The following is a 23,620-nucleotide window of genomic DNA, read 5'->3' as shown; positions in this document are numbered from 1 at the left end:
CATCTCGTGCATTATCTTACCAAATATTTGCATTATTCTTAATGCTCAAAAAAGAGAAATACTGCTTTTCACAAAACCTACCTCCTTAAAACACGGTGATGGATTTCTCATTTGTTCAAGCATTGCCCACTTGACTGTGGCCTGTCGGATATTTCCATCGTATTCCCTGGAGCTCTGGGTACCACTGGGAGTGCCTCGCGATCGCTCGTAACCTGGTTCGTTGAAGTATGGTTCTGCCACCAGTATTAGGGACTGCACAGACACCAACACCTGGTAAGAGAAGAAACCAAATATTCAAATTGTGCTGCCAAAGTATTCTTACAAATATACAAAGCTCCTCTCACTTTACAAGCAAAACCATTTCTATGGCAAAGTACTACCATTTGTGATACAGGCTAGGTGCAAGCAGGAACATCCACGCTTTCAAACCTAAACTGTCACTACACACAAAAACCACCGAGTCCTGTGGCTGTGTATTTAGCTCAAACACTGAGAAAATGACAAATGTAACTTAAAACCCTACAAAGCAAACATACAGATATAAATAAAAGAAAGTATTTAAAGGAAGACATGTCTGATTGTGCCCCTTTGCAAAAGAAAGTGTATTTGTCAGCTTCTCAATCAACAATTTTGATTTTTTCCCCTATGGCTGAGCTTGCTAATTCCTGTAATTCTGAACTAGATGGGAAAAAACCAAAGGAGGTAAAATGCCACATGAACCACTGAAATCCTCATCTACATCAACTCCCATTTTTTCTTTTAAATGAATGTTGGTAGCCCTTTAGTTTCAGATTTTACAAACAATACTGTGTCATATATCAATAAAACAAAACCTCAGTATATTTTTAAGATAAGGGAAAAAATGTTTTAAATACTATATGAACAAAGCACCAACTATTCAGTAATTCAGAAATAACAACTTTCCTGCTTTCTATTTTACTATCCAGCACATGTGTGAATAGATGTTTACGTATATTCAAGGCAATTAACTATTTACTGAGCCATTCCTAATAAACCATAAAGAATTAAACAGATACATAAGGCTCTTAGGTATCCAAATGTAGATGTACTGCATATTCATGATTTGAAGGCTTGCTAGTTTTCCCAGTATTAAAGTTTATCCCTGTCAATTTGCTTTTTTTACTAAATGAAGGGCAAGGTTTTCCTATGTACTTAGGACCAAGTCCACCAGCAACAATTTTAGGGATTTCAGTTCTGTGACACAAACTTCCAGAACTGTGAAGAATTCAACCAAGATGATTGAAACACTTATATTTCCTCATTTAGTGAAAAGCTGATGATATATTACAGACCTAGGAATGGCATTTCCAGCACTGGGCATACTTAGGTGCAGATACCCAGATGTCAGGGCAGCTGTTTCTGGAAATGACTCTCCTCCCAGTCTAGGTACAACTTAGAGCTTTAAAACATCCCCTAATTTGTGATTTGGATGTGGAAGACAAGAGCTCTCCTTTTTCTTGGTGGATGCAGAATGTACAGCTCACATCAGACAGATGCCATGTCAGCAGCAATCCAAACTCTGACTCTTTTGCAGGCAGTGCCCTGACATCCACAGCTGCGCTCTGTGCTCAGGTGTGGCATTCTTCTGGAGTTTCTCCTGTAGCAAAGGGGGCACACGAGTGTCCCAGCTTCCCATCTTCTCTGTGATGGTTCCTCACTCCACAGACACAATGCCAGATCAGTAACTCCTATCAAAGCAGCAGTCCAAGAGCCAGCTGAATGACACAGGCTACCCTCACTCCCACCAGCACCTCACAGGAACACAGCCTCACTCCTTTAGATGCCATGGCACTTTGCCCTTGTGTGGTGGCTGTGCTTTCATTACAGCACAGACTGGCAGTCTAGGGCAGCCAAGTCTTTATCCTGGACTGGACAGGCAGCTGTGCAGTGGGAGAGATGAACCAGCCTCCCTTGTTGGGCTGAGAGGGAAAATAAACCAGGTTTTTCTGTTTCTCAGGCAGGTGCTCCAGGTAGCTGCTGGTACCATATGCACCATCATCACAGTCTCCTGTACCCTGCCCTGCACTCAACTAGAAGCAGCTACAGTTATTTAGTGTTAACCTTAAGACATAGGTAAATGTATTAAGATGTACAGAATGCATCTCACACATCAAGCAAACGGCCACATAGCTACCAAAAAGGCAGAATATTAATGTGCATGTGCTAAGTCATGGCAGAGTGACTTCAGGGCCAAGGCTTTGGGTATGAAAGGTGATCTCTGTGGCCTTTACATGTCTCTGGAAGAACAGGCTTTTGCTTTTCAAAAATGTTCTATTTTGGATATTTATATCTTTTTAAAGTAGCTATGGTAGAGAAATGTCACACAGCAGCATTTTACTTCCTGGGCCTGAATAAGCAGTCAATACTTTCAATTATAACTGTAATGAATGAGAAACTATACACCAATCTTCCAGTTTTGCTGGATAATAAAAATTAATTTCTGAAGTATTTTGGGTGGTCTGACAATAGTTCAATCTCTGAGCCAGAAAAAACATGTAGTGCTTAATTCTTTCCAAGCAATTCATTTAGTCCTACAGCTGTTTTCTATTTAATAGTTGTAAAGTGTTTTTCTCCCAATATGGTAGGGATGGGACTTTTTCCAACAGTTTTCTTACTATTCTCAAAATGAAACACTGAAAGAAAGTTTTAAATTATAAACTTCTATGCTGTATGTGATTTCTAACTATCAAATCTAACATTTTAATGTAAGAAAAAGGACTTTGGTGAAAATAAGACTTCCTAAATATGTGTACCTTTCTACACTGATTTTACACTTCAAGTCTGAAATTGCAGTTCATCTCTTGATTAAGAATTTGGATCTTGGGAGACTTGCACTCATTAAGGATACCTATCCCAACATGATCCTCTCTCTAGCTGATCTTGAAGCTGAGTGGGAGATTTGCCTGGAAATTCCCTTGATTGTCCTGCCTGTCAAAGATGGGAGCTAATGGCTTTGCAGTGGTACAAGCTGGTTCCCTCAACTCCCCTGGACTCATGGGGACTGGTTCCATGGACATGTGTGTCCAAGCAGCTTCAATACTGTTCCTCTACCGTGGGTAATTCCTCATTCTCACCAACCTCCCTAGTGAGGGCTCAGGGACAAGGCAAAGCAAGTCTTACCCCTAAGAGTGAGGCAGAGGTGACCTCTGCCTTTTCCATGACCTTGCCAATAGGTTTCCTTCCCCTCTGAGCTGGAGAGCCTAAGGAAAATGTGTTCTTTTGCTGCTACCATACTTATGAAAAGCTCTTCATGTTTGTCTTCTTAACCCTCAACATTTTCAATGCCATCTGAGCTTTAGTTTCCCTAATTTCTCTCCTGAATGTTTGGTCAATATCCTTTTATTTTGCACAAGTAGCCACCCCCTCCTTCCACCTTTGCTTGCTTTTCTTTGCAGTTGAGCTTAGGCAAGAGCTCTTGTTTACCCATGCTGGCCCTCTGCCTCGCTCGCCTGACTTCCACACACTGGAACAGACCTTCTTGAACTGATAAAGCAGGAGACTGATAAATCTGCTCTCCAAGGCCAAATCCTGAACAAGCTGAAATCTGTTCTGCTGAAGGCAGGAATTCTATTATGCTGAAGCTGTGAAGTCTTCTAGGATTTGGAACAGAAATTGTACCTTGTGCTACATAATAATTACTCCAAACTCGGAATAAATTCAGTAACTGCCACAGGAAAGAAGCCATTGCAAGCTTTACTTTTACTTAATGTCTTTGCTTGTGACTCAGTGCATGTCTGGGAAATAAAGCTGAAAATTATAAGGACTGCATGCCCTAATAAATTCTGCTCTAATGTAACACTAATTGTTATTGAACACAGCATAGCTGCACTTGCATTCCCTTATCTTTTTTTCCTCTACTCAGCTCACCTGCACACTTAGGAGGAGGAAGGCTACAGTCTGCACTGTGTACTTCACTTTCTCATCTCTCAGTGTGGAGCCTCTTTTGTTTTCACCATAAAAAGTTTGTGATAAATCCATGAGATTGTCATTTCCTAGTAATTTTTTTTTTTTAATTTTTGAAAATAAAATAAACTATTTGGAGTCATCTGGGCAGAGCTGGTGCAGGAATAAGCTGCACACATGAACAGCTGCTCTTCAAGAACAGACCAAAAGAAATACTCATTAGAAAGAGCATTCTGAAGAACCTGTCTCCTCAGCAGTGTTCCTTTCCAAGAGTTCCAAGTACATTTTCTGGACTTTTGTCTTATTTATGCTTATTTGAAGATTAGTCTGGTTTAAATGGTCTAGAAAAGGAATCTTTAGGACTAAGAGACAACTTACTACTCCTAAATGACATTTAGAAGAGAAAGAAGAAATTGCTCACCTGCAAAAAACTTGATGTTTGGGGATTCCATTTCTCTTCTGGTCTCCCATGCCATGTGTTAAGTATGCTTAAGCACACCTGAAAAGGTGACATTATTAATACCACAGACAAATATGATGACGAAATTGTTCTGCATGGACAGAATGTTGGCATTACATTAATTTTTTTTTACAAACTTTTTTACAACAGCATTTTAAAAAACAAATTTGTTTCCTCTCACAGAATCAATGAGGTTGGAAAAGACCTCAGGGATCATTGAGTCCAATCTGTGATGGAACAAGACCATGTCAACCAGACCAGGGCACTGAGTGCCAGGTCCAGTCTTTGCTTTAAACACCTCCAGGCGTGGACAGTGACTCCACCACCTTTCCTGGGCAGCCCAATCCCATGTCTAAACATCCTTTCTGTGGGCAAATTCCTCCTAATGTCCAACTGAAGACTCTCCTAGTACAGCTTAAGACCATGAGACTATTTTGAAAGGAAAACATAAAAATAATGCGGATAACAAGAACAGCATGCTAATAAATAAACAAGACAAGGCAGATTGCTTTTCCTCACAGGAAACCTATGGATTCTAGTGGCTCCAAAAAAAAAGAATTATTATCCAATTCTCTACCTTCTGCTTTAAATACTGTTATAAAACCTGTAATTGTGTGTTTTGAAGACAATCATTCTGCTTAAGCATGTAAAAGGTAGTTTCTGTCTCACATTCTATCAAGAAATTTGAATTATTCCTTAACTTTTGTGACTGATCTGAATGTCAGGGAAGTTTATGGTGTTCTTGAATCTTATTGTGAAATGGAAAAATCCAGGACAGGTAAAACAAAGAGACAAAATGAACAGAAGAAACTTAGAGGCAAGTATTTTCCAAGACTTAAAACTAGACAAAGAAAAACGGAGATAAAGTCTCCACTAGGAATTATATTCTGTGTCCACATTAATAGAAAACAAATGGAGAAGAAGAGACAAGGCACTCAGCAAACCTTCAGCTGCAGCTGATATGAAGCATACTCCATACCCATGGAAAGGGTATTTCAGCTAGCCAAAACAGATTTCTGACTGGTTCATTTAGCAGAAAATGTTGGAAAAGAACATTTTTCTCAGTCAAAAGTACTTGCTTTTTTGGTCCAATCCAACTCATAAAGGCTGGATCTCCAAAAATCTGCAAGACTATTTAGAAAGGAGGTAATTCCCACTTGGAACTGGCAAATCCCTCTTCATATCATTCTGAAGACTGGTATTAACCACAGAGCTTCCTCCTGTACATTGGGAATGGCTGATCCATAATTCAATCACAAAAGGAAATAACTTTCATCAGTTTCATTTCCTTTTTACATCTAACACAGGATCCCAGCTGACTTACCTTGCCATCATTGTAGAGGTTTGGATTAAATCTCACGCTGTGGCCTCCAGTTGTTTCCAGATTGACAAGTGGAGGGGAATTTGGATAGTCTTGTGGGAAATACACATCAAATTCAAAGCAACCATTTGCGTACGGGGTGTCTGCAGGACCAGTAATGAGAACCTACCAGCGTTAAAAAGAGAGAAAGAAAAAAAAAGAATTTAAAATCCCCACCCTTCTATCTATCTATCACACAGTCGAGATTTTTTAAGTTATATGAAGCATTTTATTTCCACCTGCTGTGTAGCAGGAATTATTATTAGATCTCATAATCACACACAGGCTGTTGGTCTGTTCATTCTGATACTGTGGGTAAGCAAAGCCCTCTGTGAACACTCATTTCTCCAGATTCCAAATGGAAAGCAAGACAGAAGGAGCTGAAAACTCTTTCCTACTGGATGCTATTAACAGAATGTTTTTTCCAAAATACAGGTCCAGAGGCACTCAGTGTACTTCTCCATACCTACTGCCTGCAACTTCAATAGTCACATGCGAAGATATGTTTGGACCATAATGGAGCAACAGCACTAAACTTTTCCCTTTTGAATAGCTGAAAAAGAATGAATCCTGTTCTGTGAAGACTCCTTGGCCAACAGAGCACTCATGGGGCAGATGGGCTCTCCCTGTCCCTGCCAAGCTGCTGAGAAATCAGATTCAGACTCAAATGCTACCACTTACATTAATGCCTGGACAGCAATTAAAGTGGATGTGAAATATTTCTGGTTTTCCCTAAGATTTCAGGCACCTTCCTGAACACTTCTCTGCCAAGCTGAAGAGAGAACTAAACCCAGCTTTGCTTCCTTACCTTCATTATGTCGAGCCTCTCCTCGTCACAGCGCACGAAGACGCTGGACGAGGAGGAGAGCGGCAGGGAGGTGGACAGAGTCACGGCCTCCTGCGCCAGACGCCGGGCCCTGGCTGCGCTGTTGGCGTCGCTCGCGTTCTTCACCTGAGACATGTAGTGGTAGTTTACTTTAAATACCAGCTTGCCATCGTCATCTTCGGAAACCATTTCAAATGTATCTGGAAGAGAAGAGAATTTTAATGTGTCAGGAAAGGAGGGAAGTTTGTAGGGGATTAGTCTTGGATAAAGATTATGAGCATTAAAATTAAACAAAGGAAAATTGAATTTGCATCACAGTAACTCAGAAAACACTTTTTTTTTTTTTTCCATTAACAGTGATCACAGAAACCAAAGCATCAACAGTGCTGGGCTGAAACAATATCTGCAGCTAATTTACAAACTCCCATATGCAACTTGTCAAATATACACCACTCCCAATCTGGAAAGCTACCAGCTATTCCCAACCAGGAACATGATGATACTGACAAATACATAACAATGCTAATAATGGAACCCTTGTGAAGCCAAGTGCCAGTGGTATTTACTTGTGTGCTGGTGGCAATGTTATTGAGGAACCATGAAAAACTACACTAGAGCTGGTTTTCTTTAATCACTTGCTACACAAAATCTGCAGCACAGCTGCCAGAGGGAAAAGCTCTCACTTCCTACAAACCTTCATAGCTCCTATTCTTGGCATACGCTCCACAAGCATTTGTGAGGAAAACCTCTTGCAAATACAACAGCAAAGAAATGTGACTGCAAATGCTGTCACTGCGACGCAAAAAATACTCAGTGAGAATGTTTTTGCAATAGTTTTATAGCTCCTTTTTGGATAAGATACTATTAGTTCTTTATGAATTTTTTTGGTAACACATTCCTTTTATGACTAAAGTTAAGGACCAATTCCCATCACATTTTCCAAATGCAATACATTGCACTATATAGATATATAAATAAATATATAAAGCTCATAGATGAGCTTTAAAAAAATCAAGCATTTCAATCTAATTTGAGATCATTACTGTAATGAAAATATGAACACCACCACATCACTGAATTCATCTGGTCCCTTGAATTACCTTAATACATGCTTAAAACATTTCTTATTAGTTCAAAGACTGCATGAGTTGGTAAGCTGGAAACACAGATGTACAATTTTCCTCATGTGAAAATTATCAGTGGTCACACATGCAAGACAGTTGTTAATTTTTAAAATAATAAAGGATTCTGTTCAACAGAACACACAGTTCTTCAGTGTCTGCTTTCTAAAACACACAAGTTCACACTTCTCAACCTACCAAACTGGAGTTTCTTCATGACAGCCACATACTTCTCTTCAAGGGATCGTAAAACAGACAAAGGCTTGGGCTTCACAGCAGCCTTTTTGGAGTATTCAGCCATCTTCTTTTCTGTTGTGTAAAATAAAATGTGATTATTTGTAATTAGCTATGTAATTCCAAGAAAAGCACAGCAAATGTTGTCATTTTATGGTTACACTCTTTCATAGAGATATCCTCAAAATTGGGCATCACTTAGGGTATACAAATCTCTTTCTCACTACTGTATACCATTATCTGAGCAGCTTGGAGTAAATAAAGATCATAATCTCAGCTTAGAAATAAGTCATGACTGCTGCTGCTTCTTTGAATATTCTTTTGTTGTTTCTTTTAATTTTTTTTTTTTAATTTCAAATAGGAAGTATGACATATGCTTGTGTGGATGGCTCTTCCCACATGCATTAATGGACTCTCCAAAATCAGGAGCTCATTATACATACCTTTATAAAATGCACTCCCCTGATTCAGCTATTTAATCTTTAGTTTATATTACTAGACAACCAGATGGTCTTTTGAGGTTCAACCCATGTTTCAGATTTTAGTTCTGCATTCATCTACTTCATAGTTAATCCAATTAAGAAGATTTAGTTTCAACAGAAAAGTTTTATAACTAAAGGTCCTGTATGTTGTTTTCTTCCAAGAAAAATAATAATAAAAAAGGTGCTACATAATTGTGCTGAAAGCTGTTAGGTGTCCTCTAACTTACTTGAATTATTCTGTTTCCTTCATCAAAACACTTAAAACTTCAACAAGGTTCCAACCACTTTTGAAAATGCAGTCAGCAGTTGGGGACAGGAGGGAAGTGTTTTGCCTTGCCTTTAAGCTGAGTTATAAGTTATGTAAGTATAAGTAAAGCCATATAAGTAAATGGCTGCACAACAGACAAACAGCAGCAGCACTTATAGGAGTGTGTGTGTGTTCACCTTGGTTTGCTTGGCGCAGGCTGGTGGTGGCAGCATAAACGATCTCTGCGGTCTTTTGGATGTCTGGCACCAGCAGGGTCAGTCCCTCTGGCTCCTGATCAGAGCTGTCTGGTTTTACTCCTGCTTTAGCCTTGTCTTTTTTAGACCTGCATGGGGCAAAGAAATAGGATATAACATGAGAGAGTATCTTTCAACCAGACATACAGTATCCAGTGCATCTGTCAACAGGGAAAAATACCAAAGGTAATGGATTGAGACTAAACCAAGCCTTCTGAAATGGAATGTGTCTCCATACCTTCAGGTTCGTCACTGAATGAAGCAACCAGCAGTTCCAACACTGAACATGCTGCCTTGATTTGACAAACAGAGGTACAGCTGGTATGAGCAGTGAAAATAGGAACACAAAGCCAGCAATTGCAGTACAGCAGTTTCTGCTTCAACATTTCAGGCCTACCCTCCAGGCTGACCTGATGTCTGCACACCTTCACGCAGGATTAGAAAACCTTACAAAATCAATCTAACAAAGATCATGTCATGAATATGCATTTCATCCTTGCAGATCCTTGTGCAAAACTAAGTCCTAAATAGGTGACAAAATGCTCCTTCCTGTTACACAATACACTAGCAATTACTGAAAATACACTAATGATGAAACTCTAGGAAACCTCCAGTAAAAATTCACAGCATGTAGATGAACATCAACCCAGGCATCACAGGACTGTGGGTCAAATACAAATTTTGTCTCTGCAGTTCTCTTCTGGGCTACAGAAATGTAGAGCTTTTATTTCAGTAAGGAGTTTAATGTAAGATAATTTTAAGAGCCTTAATATATAAAAAGCATCTAGGTTACATTGGATGTTTATGATCTGCAAATCATAACATCAATTTAAACATGCACGGCATTTTCAAATAAATGTGCACAACACTGTTGTTTGATAGAAGCTAGCTGCACAGTAATCATACATTTAAATCTTTAGATTGTGACAATGCAGTCCTTACCAGCACAGATAGTCAACTGCTGAAATGAGGACAAGGGTATTTGATACTAATGTAACCTAAATGTGAGTATTTAAAAGCTTCTGTGTTTTGAGAGCTAACATAAATTTAAACTGTCATCCTGCAAAACTTGGAAGATTTCAATGCTAACAGCTCCCAAATTATTTTACAACAATTTCTACTCATTTTTGTTTCAACAGCACTTGCTCGTTTTGATACCCAAACAAGTTCAACAGCCAAGATGAAGTGGTTTGCTCTTTCTCACTAGCAAACCAAGAAACTATCCACATGAGTAAAACCAGAAATTCAATGTTTTGATATAGCAAACATATTTTACCAACTAAAACCTTTCTGTGTTTTAATCTAGACTGAAATTGTGCATAATGAATGACTCTCTAAACTATTCAGCAGAGGTGATTACAGTAGTAGTGAATATGGTCTCTGAACTGTACCTAATCAAATGAGAATATCCCTAGAGAGCATTAATAACAAAATACATTACTGTAGCACGGTCCATTTTCCCTGCTCCAGATTTAATCCAAAAGGATGTTAGCCCATGGCAGACTTCAAGCTATTCTGAGCTTTCAGATACTCAAAGTTAGGAGGAATTGGAGGCATCACAGCCAGCCCCAGGTTGCATTTGAAGAACATTGTATGACAAAAAAGCAGCAACTGCATCTCTCATTCATACTTTCCAATCCTTATTATTGCATTTTTCCTTGTAGAAAGCTAGGCCAATATTTTTAAAATAACATACTAAGCACCTTCAGCAATACATATTCAAACCTACTAAACCTCAGTGATAACCTGTTTTAACATCATGCACATGCTAGCAGCTACCAGTCCCTAGAAAGGTATACAGATTTAGATCTGCCTGGTATTGATGCAGAAGCCTTAAGCTATTTGCTACAAAACCCTTGGAGAAATTCTGGCTGAAGTAAAATGTCAGTGGGCATTATGCAAGAGAAAGATGTGTGAAAAGCAATAAACATGTGCTTAGTGAAGGTACTAAAAGTATAATTAATTCTTATAAATCCATTTTCAAAACAGTGCTCTTGTGGCTCTTCTGTTGTCCACTTGCTTTTACAATTTGGAACATTTGTTTGGTTTTACTCCTTCTATTTGGTCTTAGAATCAAAAAAATCAAGGTGTTGGCCTCATTAAGCAAAATGCTTCACCACATGCTTAAAAACTCCTACAGACATAGTGAGTTACTGACAGCAACTACCTCAGCACACAAGGAATATATATTAGTTGAAGCAGCAGGGAAAGGAGACATTTACTCAAATGCAAAGTACCAATTATATTATTTCCTCTTGTTCTCCCGGCTGTGCACAACAGTTACACTTCAGCCCTTTTGAACTGTATTCTCCCAACATCTCATGTGCCACCACCAATAAAGGGAAAGGAGATTCTGTCCACTGCAATCATGAACACAACAGAAAACCCCTGCCCTGCCTCTCCTCACAAGAGACTTTTAAAATCCTATGTTTGCAGAACAATTCTACTCTGACAGCTACATTATCCAGCTGCCTAACTTCTCAGTCAGGCCACACCTGTGGAAGAGCAGTTTAGCAAGCAAAATGCAGGAATAAACCTGACTCAGCTATACCTCTGCCCCATCCAAGTCTCATTTTTTGACCTTGACTCTGCCTAATCATGGATTTCAGCCAGTTTCCTAGGGAGGGTAAGATAGCTGGTACACAAATATCCAAAATTAGACATACTGCCTTATCAACATCCAGCTTCCTCACACAAGTGTTCCTTGTATATTCTAATGGTTAGTTAGGATAAAAGTAAGGCTTTTTCCCCACTTTTGGGGAACAAACCAACTGATATTGCCATAGCATGCAAGACTCCTATCAATGATGACATCCAGTTTTTTCTTTCCCCATTTTGTCTTCCTACCTTTATTTGATTCAAAAGAACACCAACTTAGTATGATCCATCCTGCACAGTTTGTGAGATCACAGAATCACACAATGGTTTGGGAAGGAAGGGACCTTAAATATCATCTCATTCCAACCCCCGGCCACAGGAGTGATACCTTAAACTGGACCACATTGCTCAGAGCCCCATCCAGCCTGGCCTTGAACACCTCCAGGGATGGGGTATCCACAGCTTCTCTGGGCAACCTGTTCCAGTGCCACACCACTCTGAGAGCAAAGAATTTTTTCCTAATATCTAATCTAAACCTACTCTTTTATTTGAAGCCATTCCCCATGTCTTTGCAAAAAGTCCTTCTCCAGCTCTCCTGTAAGCATCTGCTTCATTATTTTATTGTCTACTTTAGAATTATTCACAAATGTTGGAGAAATTTAATAGCATTTTACAGTTTCTCAGTTTATTTACAATCAGCATATGGAAAATCAAGTAATTCCCTAGACTCTAGATGGGAAAATCTGTCCATGGTTCCCCAGCCATATGTACTCTCACACTGATGATAATTTTTAAAGCTCACAGAGTTTTGTGATCTGACATAGAAATGAACATCCCTGCAGACATGAACTATTATATTTAATTTTCTATTTCTTTGACATTAGAAGACCACAGCAGCCCTTTCTGAAAACATATCCTTAAAACACGTTTATGCATTTGACTATTAAATGGCTATTAAATCATGCAAGTTAAAAAGAACAAGTGCACTATAAGACAAAAATCTTGCACAAAACAGCTCTGGAGCAGATGGAGGTGTGAATATGGTCTCTGTACCCATCTCCCTCATATAACAAAACATCCTAGTCTAAAAAATCTAAAAGCCTATTTTGTTCCCTAAACTGTATTCTTATAAAAGGGCGGAGACAAAAATGTTATTCAAAGTCCAGGAAAAAGTTCAAAGGGTTTCACATATCACCAATGCACTGGGCAATCTTAGAGCACACAAAGTGAGGGTCACTGTCAGAGTCACTGTGAGGGTCCCAGTCCCTCAGGAAGGTCAGAAGCCTCCATGAGCCTGCTGCAGCCTTGTGGCTGCTCTACGGACCCCACAAAATAACTCCTTGGTCAGATTCAATTTTTGAGTCCTCCAGTGCCAGAATTACAGCTCTACTGAAGATGATAATCCATAAACTATATCTCACTGTGACCTGAAACACATGGTATTGCTTTGTGCACACATGAGAAAAGCAACCTGATGACTACTCTGTCATTTGTGAGCAGGTATAATGTGGGCAAAGCCCACTATTAGCTAAGAAAATTCCAATCCCCCTTCTTGCTGCCATCTCCAGTGCTGCAGTCCTGCCTGGATTCCTTCTCTCTCCAAGCTGGGTGATACATGAGTGATCCAGAGGCACCAGTAGGGCCCCAGCTTGAGAGAAGCAGTTGGTGGGAACTTTACAGCTCTCTCAACACTCTGTGAAGAGGAGACAAAATACCAAAAGTGAAATCATAAAGCCAGTAAGATGCTTCAGCTCTTTCCTTGTATTCTATCAGCCTGCATAGAGATTTCTGTATGCAGATAACTAGCAGTTTAACAAACTCCTGAGCTTTAATGCAGGAAAAACTTTTATCTAAATGTTATTTTATCTAAATGTTCCAGAGTGGAGGAGGAGCCAAATATAAAATTCAGACACGGAAACTTTCCCATACTGTTTTTCAGCCACTGAAGAAGAAGCAGAGAAAATGTCAACCCATATTTAAAGGGATGACAGTCACTAATATATTTGCTAGAAAAGACAGCAGTGTACACGCTAATAATTTAAGCCATTAATTTAGCTTGTGCTAGAGATGACAGCCTTCTCTTTATGCTGTGCTAAATGTATAATGAATTATACACTCCCAAGGCAACTTTAATTTTCAAAGTCAATACTAATACTTACTCACCCGTGCCTGGTACTTGCAGGTGAATGTGGTGATACAGAATGATACCCTTATCAAAGCATTCCCAGAGTGCAGCCAATGAAGCACTCAGCCCCTGTGCCCCACCGGGACAGTGCTTACAGCACAGGGCTGCTTAGTCTTAGGCTGGGACTCACTGTCTTGGTATAAAACCACCCTGGGTTTGTAATCACAGCCCTCATGGACTGCACATTTACTCCTTCCAGTAATTCACACTTGCTCAAACAAATCTCCTGAAATCAGGCAAAACAGGCAAGGGGCTGTGATTTTGCAAATGACCACTGGTGAAAGCTGGTAACCTCCTCCCAGATGGCTCCACCTACCCCACCTTGGGGCTTGAAGCACTATTTACAGACATTCAGTGGAAGCATTCCAAACCAGAGGCTGCAGGACTGCTCCCTGCAGACAACCATCAACTCAAAATGTGAGTTTCAACATGCAGCAGAAGGAAGTGATAATTGTTTTTTAAGAAAAATAAATTAAAACAAATTAGGCCTTGATTCTTGGGGCCCAGTTCTAAAGACATTTTTTTTATTTGAAAAAGGCACTCTTTCACATAAAAGTTCTTCAAAATAGTGGTGAAGACAATGAAAAGCCATAGCAGAGATAATACCTCAAGCCTACCTGGTTGTATTCCAGCATCCCCATGAAGCATAGTTAGGAATTTTAGGGGTAAGCTTGCTAGACAGCACATCACACAAATGAGCCACCATCTCATTTTGCCAGAACAACCATTTGCCACGAAGCTCACCCAGCAGATGTTGGCTCCAATGAGCCAGCTTTGCCACACATCAGCAGCTCCCTGCAGCAAAGGGCTCAGCCAGCACAGCAAGCTCTTGTCTCAAACCCATCTCTCATGGTAACTCATTACACCAGCCTGACTGCTCTCCAATCACTGATGGCTTTGACTTCCTAGCACCCAAACAGCCATGAGAAATCATCTCATGCCTAAATGTCTTCTCCATTATCCAGAAATTTCCCAGTTTTCTAACAGAATACTGTGGCCTTTGAAAGTAAAGGAAATTCAATGCTAGCTGAAGTCCAAAACCAAGTCCCCTTCAATTCTGGAACAAAGTGGATGCTCCCAGCCCAACATGGAGATGACATTTGGCAGACATGCAAGTCTGCTGCTCAGAGGATGTGATGTTTTGCCTTTGAAACTAGAACTCATGATTTTGGGTTGTTGTTCTGCCAATTTGATCTGAAAGGAACAGCAGATTGTCCTATTTAAGAAATTCATGCCAATACTTGCTTATATTTCTGGCACACCTTCAACTAAAACGCTGAGAATTCAAGCCTTCCACCCCAGTGGCTCCAGGCTGTTCAGGCTGTTGATGTTTTCATCCTTGTCTATGCACTGCTTCAAACACAAACTGCACTATGCTTAAACCACCCAGTAAAATAGAGGTTTTCCTTTTGTGCTGGGATAACAAAGTAATGCAAGAAAATTGTACAGATAACCCACAAAGAATGAACCACAGAACTCCTATCAAATCCATCTAATATTAAAATAATTGTGACTCTAGAACACTTCTTTGCTTCCAGATCCTACGTTGGCACTGAAGAACTACTCCTACTGCGTTTACTTTAGCAGATAGAAAAGAGCCTATGAACAGTAGGTGCACACCACTCTCACAGAGAGACTTCTTAGGCTTCACCCTGGGGAAGTGAGATGAGAAGAAACAGGTTTCCATGGCCATTAAATCCCATGAGAAGACAGAGGTTTCCATGGCCATTATATCCCAGGCTAATGGACGACCAGATGAACAAAGAAAAAACAGTCAGCAATTCTGGTGGAGAATCACATACACAGGTATCGGAAATGGATTACACAAAAGCCAAGTTTCTTTCTTATTTTAAGAAGATTACATACACTATGAGATATATAGATAATATTGCCAGCAGGCACAAGCTGACTTTTTTAGGTGGGTCTCCAACATAAAGAACTGGCTTTTGTCCTTCCCAGTTCTGCTTCTTTTGCATTAAACTAGCAAAAAAATATATGCCACTACCGGTACCTTACATGCTTGATAAGCAAGACTTGCAGTATCAGTCAAGAGCAATTGGAGAAATTGATGGGTAAAGTCCAGTTCATCAGGAGCTACTAGAAAGAGTTCCCAATAATGAGATTCCTTCTTGAAAAGTCTCTTGGGTAATGGTTGGTAAATATTCTGAGTTAATAGTGGGAGAAAGAACATTCTCCACACACCTTTTCCTGACATTTTATTTACCTTCTTTTATTTACCTTTCCTCCATTTTATTTACCTTCTTCCTATAAAGTTTCAGCATATGCTTAGGGGCAGCACTAAATTTTGCAGAGAAATACAGGTTATTATTTCTTAAGAAGCTGTTTTTAAATTGGAAGCAAGTAAACAGAATCAAGAAACCAATTGGAAACAGAAAATTATTAAAATAAATAAATGAAAATTTATACTGCAACATTGATAATTACTAATGAAATACAAGAGTATGCAAATCTACCAGCTTATGTCTGTCATACCAAAACCATTCCCTGTAAATAGTACAGTAAACAACACAGATGCATACAAATACAAATCTAGATCAAACAGATGGTATATTCTCACTCTGGATGGCAACATCCATTCAGAGAAATATACAGAATTTAATCTCCTTTCGCTTCTATATCAATAATAAGCAAAAGCTTATCCTGTTCCAGCCAGAATAGGGTTAATTTTTGCAGTATGCAGGAGAGGGCACAGCCAGGACCCCGCTGGGGCGGGGGAAAGGGACTCTCCTGTGGAAGAAGGGTTTCCTTCTGGTCAAGTAAGAATGGTGGAGGGAGCAGTTGGGTGGTGCCAGTGCCACACTGGAGGGAGCAGCTGGATAATGCCTGCTCCCAGCTGGAGGGAGAGGTCAGGGAGGTATAGCTGCGGTTGGGTTGAGCTCCATGATGAGCATTTCTGCATGTGAATCACTCTCTCTTTTGTACACTTTTGTTAATAATATTGCTGCTGTTGTTTTCTTACCTCATTGCTGCTTCCAGCAAATTGTTCTTATCTCAACCTGTGATTTTTTTATCTTTTATGCCTCCAATTGTCCCTCCAGCCCACCACAGAGGGAGGGGAAGGCAGGAGCCAGCAAGGGGCAGTACGGTTTGGAGTGTCTCAGTGGGGGCACTAAACTGGGGAGTATCACTCCTAAAGCACAACCACACAGCACAGTTTAAATGAAGGGCAGGGCTGATACAAGTGCTTACCTCAGTCTGTTGGTGTAGGTATCCACGCAGGTCTTCATTTTAGCCAACAAGGTCCCAACAGAAGCCTGGGACTCCAGCTGCTCCTCCTCCTCTTCGCTTTCTCCTGACAGAGGAAGCAGCAATGGCACCATGGATGTGCAAGAGGCAATCGCACGGAGCAGCTCCAGCAGAGCTCGGTACAGGGGAACGTGGCGAGCCATATCCAAAACTGCAAGAGACAAGCAGTTTACCACAATTACTAACACTGCAGACCCTCTCACTCCTAGTGTGGATGTTTCAAACAGAAAAGCTACATTTTAGTAATTATTAAAATATTAATGAAATGTAATGATAAAATCCAGTATTTCGTAATTGTCATTTTTGTGTTGTAATGGACCTGAAAGAAAATTACAAGATACCTGGAAAACAAAGGTTAACAAAAGACACAAGAGGACAAAAGTGCTAACAAGGTAAGAAACAGGATTACCACATGCTATATTAATTTCTAGTACCTTAGCATACAGTCCTGGCTCAAATTGTATGCTAACAATAAACAAAAATCTCTGGGGGAAAAATTGCAACCTATGGCATAGCAGAATAACATCTGCTGAATCTAATAGCATAGGCATGTATAAAGACTTTCACATCACTTTATTTACAGTCATCTTCTCCTCTGGGAAAATTTCTCCGCATTATTGCAAAAATATTTATGGTTCTTAAATGAATGAAGTTATCTACTAAGTTGAAGTCCAGTTTTGCTTCTTTTCATGAAGAAAGGATTGTTTTAGAAACCATTATGTATCTTGCAGAGAATGCAAATTTTATCTGCATATATATAAGCCACAAAACAGCAAAGATGAGTAAGAATATATATTAGGCAGGCAAACCTCACTGTCTTAGTGCTTTTCAGTGTGATATATAAGTGTTACAGAAGAAACTGTGAGTAGAATATAGACATCAGCTCCTCTGATTAGGGAAGACAGGCAGAGATACACAATTCTAATAGATTCCCTAGCACCACATTGTTTATTTTTCTTCTCCACTTGTTTGCACAAATATGCAATGGATGTCATTTCAACTGACTTTGTATCATTAATAGAAATCCTGAAAATGTAGCAATAGGCAGATACTTTAACACAGCTGCTTCCTCTGCCCCTAGGACATGCTATTTTTAACCTAACTGCAGAAAATATTTGCTCCAGTTTAAAGTATTCACAAATGACTGAGTTTATGATAAAATAAATTTATTCTTTTTCCAGCAAAAACGCCAGACAACAAAAAGCCCCTGACAACTTGCATTAGAACAGAACAAAGCACAGAAGAACTCTTTAATGTTTCATTTAGCACATCTCATCCTCCAAGCTAAAGCAGATCACAGACTTTCAACTCCTGTCACCAAAACCTTAGCTCTAAATACAGCAGGATGGGACAGTATAAATAGCCAAGCTAAATTCAACAAGCCAGTTTATGCAGGTTTAAGGCTGGATTTATCCCTGCCAGGACTTCTTTGATCAATAGCTTGCTATTTGTTTTTTGAATCTATTACAATGGTACAAACTCTTAACTGGGTGAAGGTGAAGTGCTATTGAATAGGAAGAAAATTTACCAAAACAAAATATTAATCTGCCAGGCCTGGTGTCATGGCTCTAAAAATAACCCATGTCAAAATAATCCATATATCTAAAGCAAACTGAATTTAAACACTGACATTAAGAAAACCAGTTTTAATTACCTGCTAATTCTTACCTTTACATATATATTTATATATATATATATATGCCTCCATTTTTTATGCTCAGTTACTAGTGAAGAAAAAAAACCCCACAATACGTAAAAATAAACACATATGGATCTGATGATGTGTGGACTTAAAAAAAAAAAACAAAAAACCAAAAACACACACACACATAAAAAAAAAAAAAAAAGAAAGAAAAGGAGGGTGGTGAAAAAAGGGCAAGCATAAAATACATCCTAACATAGCCCTGGCCAGAAACCACCTCCCACCTGTAGTGCTAAAGACCAAGTGGCTCCTCAATTTAATCAATAGCTGTTTATTATGAGGATGGTGAGGGAGAGATGTGACCTCTTAGATAACCACAGCATTTCACTCTGGAAACCTTTTATTTATTTATCTTAACCATGAAATTTTCATGAGACCAGAATACATAATTCCAAATCCTTCAATGCTGGCTTGCCCTTTCCTTTGCTAAATGGATAGTTAAGTTCAAAATTACCATCATGAAGGGAACTGAACTGACATAACTTTCAAGTGGGAATGTTTTCCAGAGAGATGGAAGAGATTCCTGGTTTTAGCAGATCCAACTCACTTGCACTGCTTTGCTATAATTCCCATGTGAAACAAATGAAATGCATTCGCTTGGCTTCAATTTAAACAACCTTTTAGGGAACAACTACTGATTTCTTTTACCTTCATGCTAGACTCTGTGAAACTCAATTTTTGGTACCATTATGTGTTTTATCCTATTTTTCTCCTTTATTATATTTACTAAGAATTGTGACTCATGCAAGTGTATTTTTCTGCCCAAAATGCCTCAACTCCCTTCCATCCCTAATCTAAAGCCCCAAAATGTTCATCAAGACTGGATACCTAGATAAGTATCAGAAAAACTTGCTGGAAAAGAACCCAGAATAGTCAAATTACTGTTTGTTATCTTTATCTGGCAGTTCACCTACTCCTTGTGCCTGCTTTCAGTTGAAAGAATGCCAAACTGATTACAGTGTGTGCTCAGAGCAGATACAGCTCTGCTTTCTGAAAGAGGTGAAGAAGACTTGAGCAGTTTGTTGAGCTCTAGGTAATTTTTAAGACACTATATTTAAGCCACTAGGACAACAGGATACTCTTTTGTAAATTACACCCCTGGCCCAGATCTACTCTTAGCTAACCTGTCCACCTCTTTCTGGTGTGACAGCTGCAGCTACAGATGTCCCAACAGCAATTTTCTGGACTGAGAGAGGTTTAACACATCCAAGTAGAACTTCAGTTCAGGCTGTGCCACTTAAACTCCATCACCGTCCTTGCTGCTTTTAGTGTTTGCAGCACATTTAGTCAGGATTTCTGAATTAAGATTTTTCCTTCAGATATCATTATGTATTTCAGAAATATAAATTACACAGTTTTAAATTAAAAAAAAAGTTTTGATCCTGTAACAAGGTCCTTTAAGGAAACTGAATTGAAATACTACAAACATGAATTAAAACATAAAATACAAACCTGCAAATTAAAATGTCTATCTCCATCAAATAAAAGTAATGGAACTTTTCGACTACTGTCCTTACATACAGGTATCTGGCCAATTAAGATGCCAACAATCTGGATTTCAAGCAAATACATACTTCAGTGAAGAACAGGTGTTAAAAGTAAACCACTGTATTCTTCAAAGTATGTACTCCCTTGGGAACATATCCAGCTTTTTTTGTCTGACTCAATTGAGCAATTAAGGTGTATCATAACACTTTACCTGAATTAAATATGATAGCTTCTCTTATAGGAAAAAAAATCCAACACACCATGAAATAGAAACAAATACTTCTGCTTACAGCAGACCTATAATTTGAACACTATTAGGACATATTTAATAGGTCAGAATCTTTTTATATGGGTACTTCAGTTGTGTAAGAAGGCTCTAACAGTGTTTGATTTATATGGGCATGCATGTAAGCATACCAAACTGCACATACACAGCATTCCTAAGAACGAAAATGGAAGATTAACATTCTTGGCTTTGTAAAAATGACAGATGGATATTTATCCATGAGTGTCTGTTATCCCAAGGACAAAACAGTTACTAGATAATGACAGATACCTTTTACCCAGAGCTCCATTTGGGGCTCTCAGTCTCCTACACTGAGTACACTCAGAGTGTCCTGGCTGTCAGGCTCCCACCAGCTGTGCTGTCACATCTGTCCATTTTTGTGCTGTTGGAGCTCCCTGATTCTGTGGGTAAGTGAAGTGCTGAGAAATATTCAGCTCCCAGCACCACAGAAGCTCCCCCTTGCTGACTCTCAAACAGAACTGCTGCCCCAGAGAGCCCACCTGAACTTCTGCTGCGTTTCCTGAGCACTTCTTCAAATGACTACTCTGTGACACATACTTACACCAAAAGAAAAGATTACATTATTTAATTTCTATACTCAAGGCAGGGATTTGCACTAAGGTTTTATCCTGCTTCCTTGCCCACCTTGTCACCAGGGCTGTCAGGATAGGTCTGCCTGGTGACAAGGTGGTGTTCCAGAGAAGGCTCCAAAACCAGAGCTGGGAACTGGGAACTGGCTTCTGCACCACCTGGCCCAAGCTGCTTCCCCACATGCCATGGGACTCTCAAACTGCACTGAGTGAATACACATCAAGGTCTCACCTGCTGGCTACACCAGCAGTTAAGCAGCTCAGCCAGCAGAGCATGAAGCAGAGCACAGGCTGAAACCTGCAGTTGAACCTGGAGCAGGAGCAGGCGGCTGCAGGACACCATCACAGCCCCTTGCTGGGGCCTGGAGGCAGCTGTGACAGCCCAGGGTGACAGAGCAGGGCAGGAGGTGACACAGAACAGCAGGCAACAGCACCATGGGCCGGTGGCCAGATGATGACAGCAGTGCCCTTAGAGGCTGGAATACCAGTGGTACCACACATAACTGTTAACAGTAGCATTTTTATTCTATTAACCTTGTTTTATTAATTAAGCAATTACGAATGGACATATCCATATAACAAAATTGATCAGTGTTCTTACTGTCCCTCATAATTAGCAAGGAAGTTCAGGGGCAACAGGCAGCATACATATTTACTCACAATTCACATTAAAAAAGTACCACAGGTCTAAATTTATTCTGTTGTACTTTGAAAAGCAGAAACCTCAGTAAGGTCACTGCCACTTGCTAAGATAGGTAGGGATGACAAACATCTGGAAAAAATTTCATGGTTTAGGGGAATTCAGCTAGTCTCTTGCCACAATATTTGCAACTTAGAAAGATGCTGAATGAAGGCTAAATAGGTAAAAAAATAGAGATTTCATTAAACTAAAGCTCCCTTCTATGCTAGTAACAATAAGTCTGATTTGGGTGGAAGGAAAAGGAATATGACTGAAGTTTTGTTAAGAGTTTTTGAGTTCCACAAACTGCTGAGCATCCTGTCTTTTGAAAACGGCAGTCTTTCACATGCCTAAATATTATGGGATGTTAAGGCATTTTTGAGAATTTTTAACATAAGCCAGTTTATTCCTGTGAAGCAACTGATTAACATTTAATGATCATGTGTGATTTCAGAACATTTAAATTGCTTTCCACAAATATATTTGTTCATCACTAATACAGATCTATTTCTTACCACTATCTAAGACTAGCCATATCCAGTTACAACCTTAATATAATGAAATAAAAGGATATGAGGGCAGGTAGTTCCACAGGATCAAGGTATCACCTTAAACTTCATATATATCTGTAGCAAGATAATGATCCAACTGAGTCTAATACTCCTTTCCTTTCTTTTAATATTATACAATATTCAAACAAAGAATAGCCAGGCCTAATGGCCCATTAAATAGGCAGTACTGAACAGCAATAAATTTTTTTGCAATTGATTTAACATCCTCAGTTCAACTTAACTGGCTATGAAAAAGATTATTTCCATTGCAAAGTATATTTAAAACATCACAAAGAACATGCACATTTATTCTAAAATGAGGCAAACTATTAATATAGTGTATCCATTATATAAAAAAATCTTCACACTTTACAGCAAATTAAAGAGACTCATACAGAAGAATAATTTGTAAGAAAATGATGAAAAGTTCTTATTTACTTGCATCTAGTGTCAAGGTCTTCCCCACTGTAATTCTCACTGTCACTGTATTAGTAATTCCTACCCCAAAGGAGCCTATAAGCTTGGTGTAAAAAACCCCCCAAACAGCCCCTTGAGGAAAAATAAATTATCAACACCTTTACCAGTTTTACAGCTATGACTGTGCCAGTTGCAGACCCTCCTTCCTTCTGGGCTCTGACAAAAGCTGTCTATATATACTCTCAATCTATACTCTCCTGTATGTAACTTCTCATTTTCTGCACTTATTATTTAAGGACTTGTTGAATTTCAGTCGTTTTAGAGGCCCACAGAAGTATTTTTCTTCTGTACAATCTTGTTTTATTTTGGACCAAGACACATGACTGATGCTCTGCCTTTGTTGATGGAAAGAAGGTTCTGCTGGCAGCCACAGCAGCAACTGGAAAGTCTTCCAAAACTACAGTCCTTTTGTTTCTTTTGTCAAAGAGATCTACCACTGCAAATATGAGACAGATGATAATGAATGATCAATTAAAAGGAAGTAGCTGAAAAGAAAAATGTGTTCAGGAGAGAAGCCATATGGAAACCCCAGAAATATAAGGAAGGCCTCGTTCTTGCATGGGATAAAGTTTCCAGTGACCCAAGAGATGCCTCCAAATCTCATTTCTTATTTTGTTTTGGATCTGTTTCAGTAAGATGTTTCATCTTCCTGAGAAGATGAATGTGTTTTGTTAAATACTCATCCTGAAGTAGCCATCTAACCCTGCCTCAGTTTTAAGCAACGTGAAAGATAAATACCAGTTATGTGGAGTAACTATATTATAAAACTATTCTATTCATATAATGCACAAATGCTCAAAATTTACTACAGTGTATCCAAGTCTCCCCTGCAAAAACCCCAAGAAAATACCTATGTATTCTGAGTAACCTATTTTTTCTTTCACAGTAA

The 23,620-nt window shown here is 39.3% G+C and overlaps 1 protein-coding gene across 3 annotated transcripts in view; it reads right to left on the bottom strand.

The window, feature by feature from the left end:
• BIRC6 (baculoviral IAP repeat containing 6) overlaps window positions 1-23,620 on the bottom strand; it is a 177,673-nt gene that overhangs the window by 7,450 nt on the left and 146,603 nt on the right. For all 3 annotated transcript variants that reach the window (XM_058021451.1, XM_058021452.1, XM_058021450.1), the window contains exons 66-72: window positions 16,902-17,109; window positions 8,852-8,997; window positions 7,890-8,000; window positions 6,553-6,770; window positions 5,709-5,870; window positions 4,346-4,423; window positions 82-270 (exon numbers count right to left, since the gene is read on the bottom strand). In XM_058021451.1, the coding sequence (XP_057877434.1) occupies window positions 82-270; window positions 4,346-4,423; window positions 5,709-5,870; window positions 6,553-6,770; window positions 7,890-8,000; window positions 8,852-8,997; window positions 16,902-17,109 (1,112 nt within the window). The remainder of the gene's footprint in view (window positions 1-81; window positions 271-4,345; window positions 4,424-5,708; window positions 5,871-6,552; window positions 6,771-7,889; window positions 8,001-8,851; window positions 8,998-16,901; window positions 17,110-23,620) is intronic.

Source organism: Melospiza georgiana, chromosome 3 (assembly GCF_028018845.1).
Source record: "Melospiza georgiana isolate bMelGeo1 chromosome 3, bMelGeo1.pri, whole genome shotgun sequence".
NCBI lineage: Eukaryota > Metazoa > Chordata > Aves > Passeriformes > Passerellidae > Melospiza > Melospiza georgiana.
The sequence above is the reverse complement of the archived record's forward strand: the minus strand, read 5'-3'. Positions and strand labels throughout refer to the sequence as shown.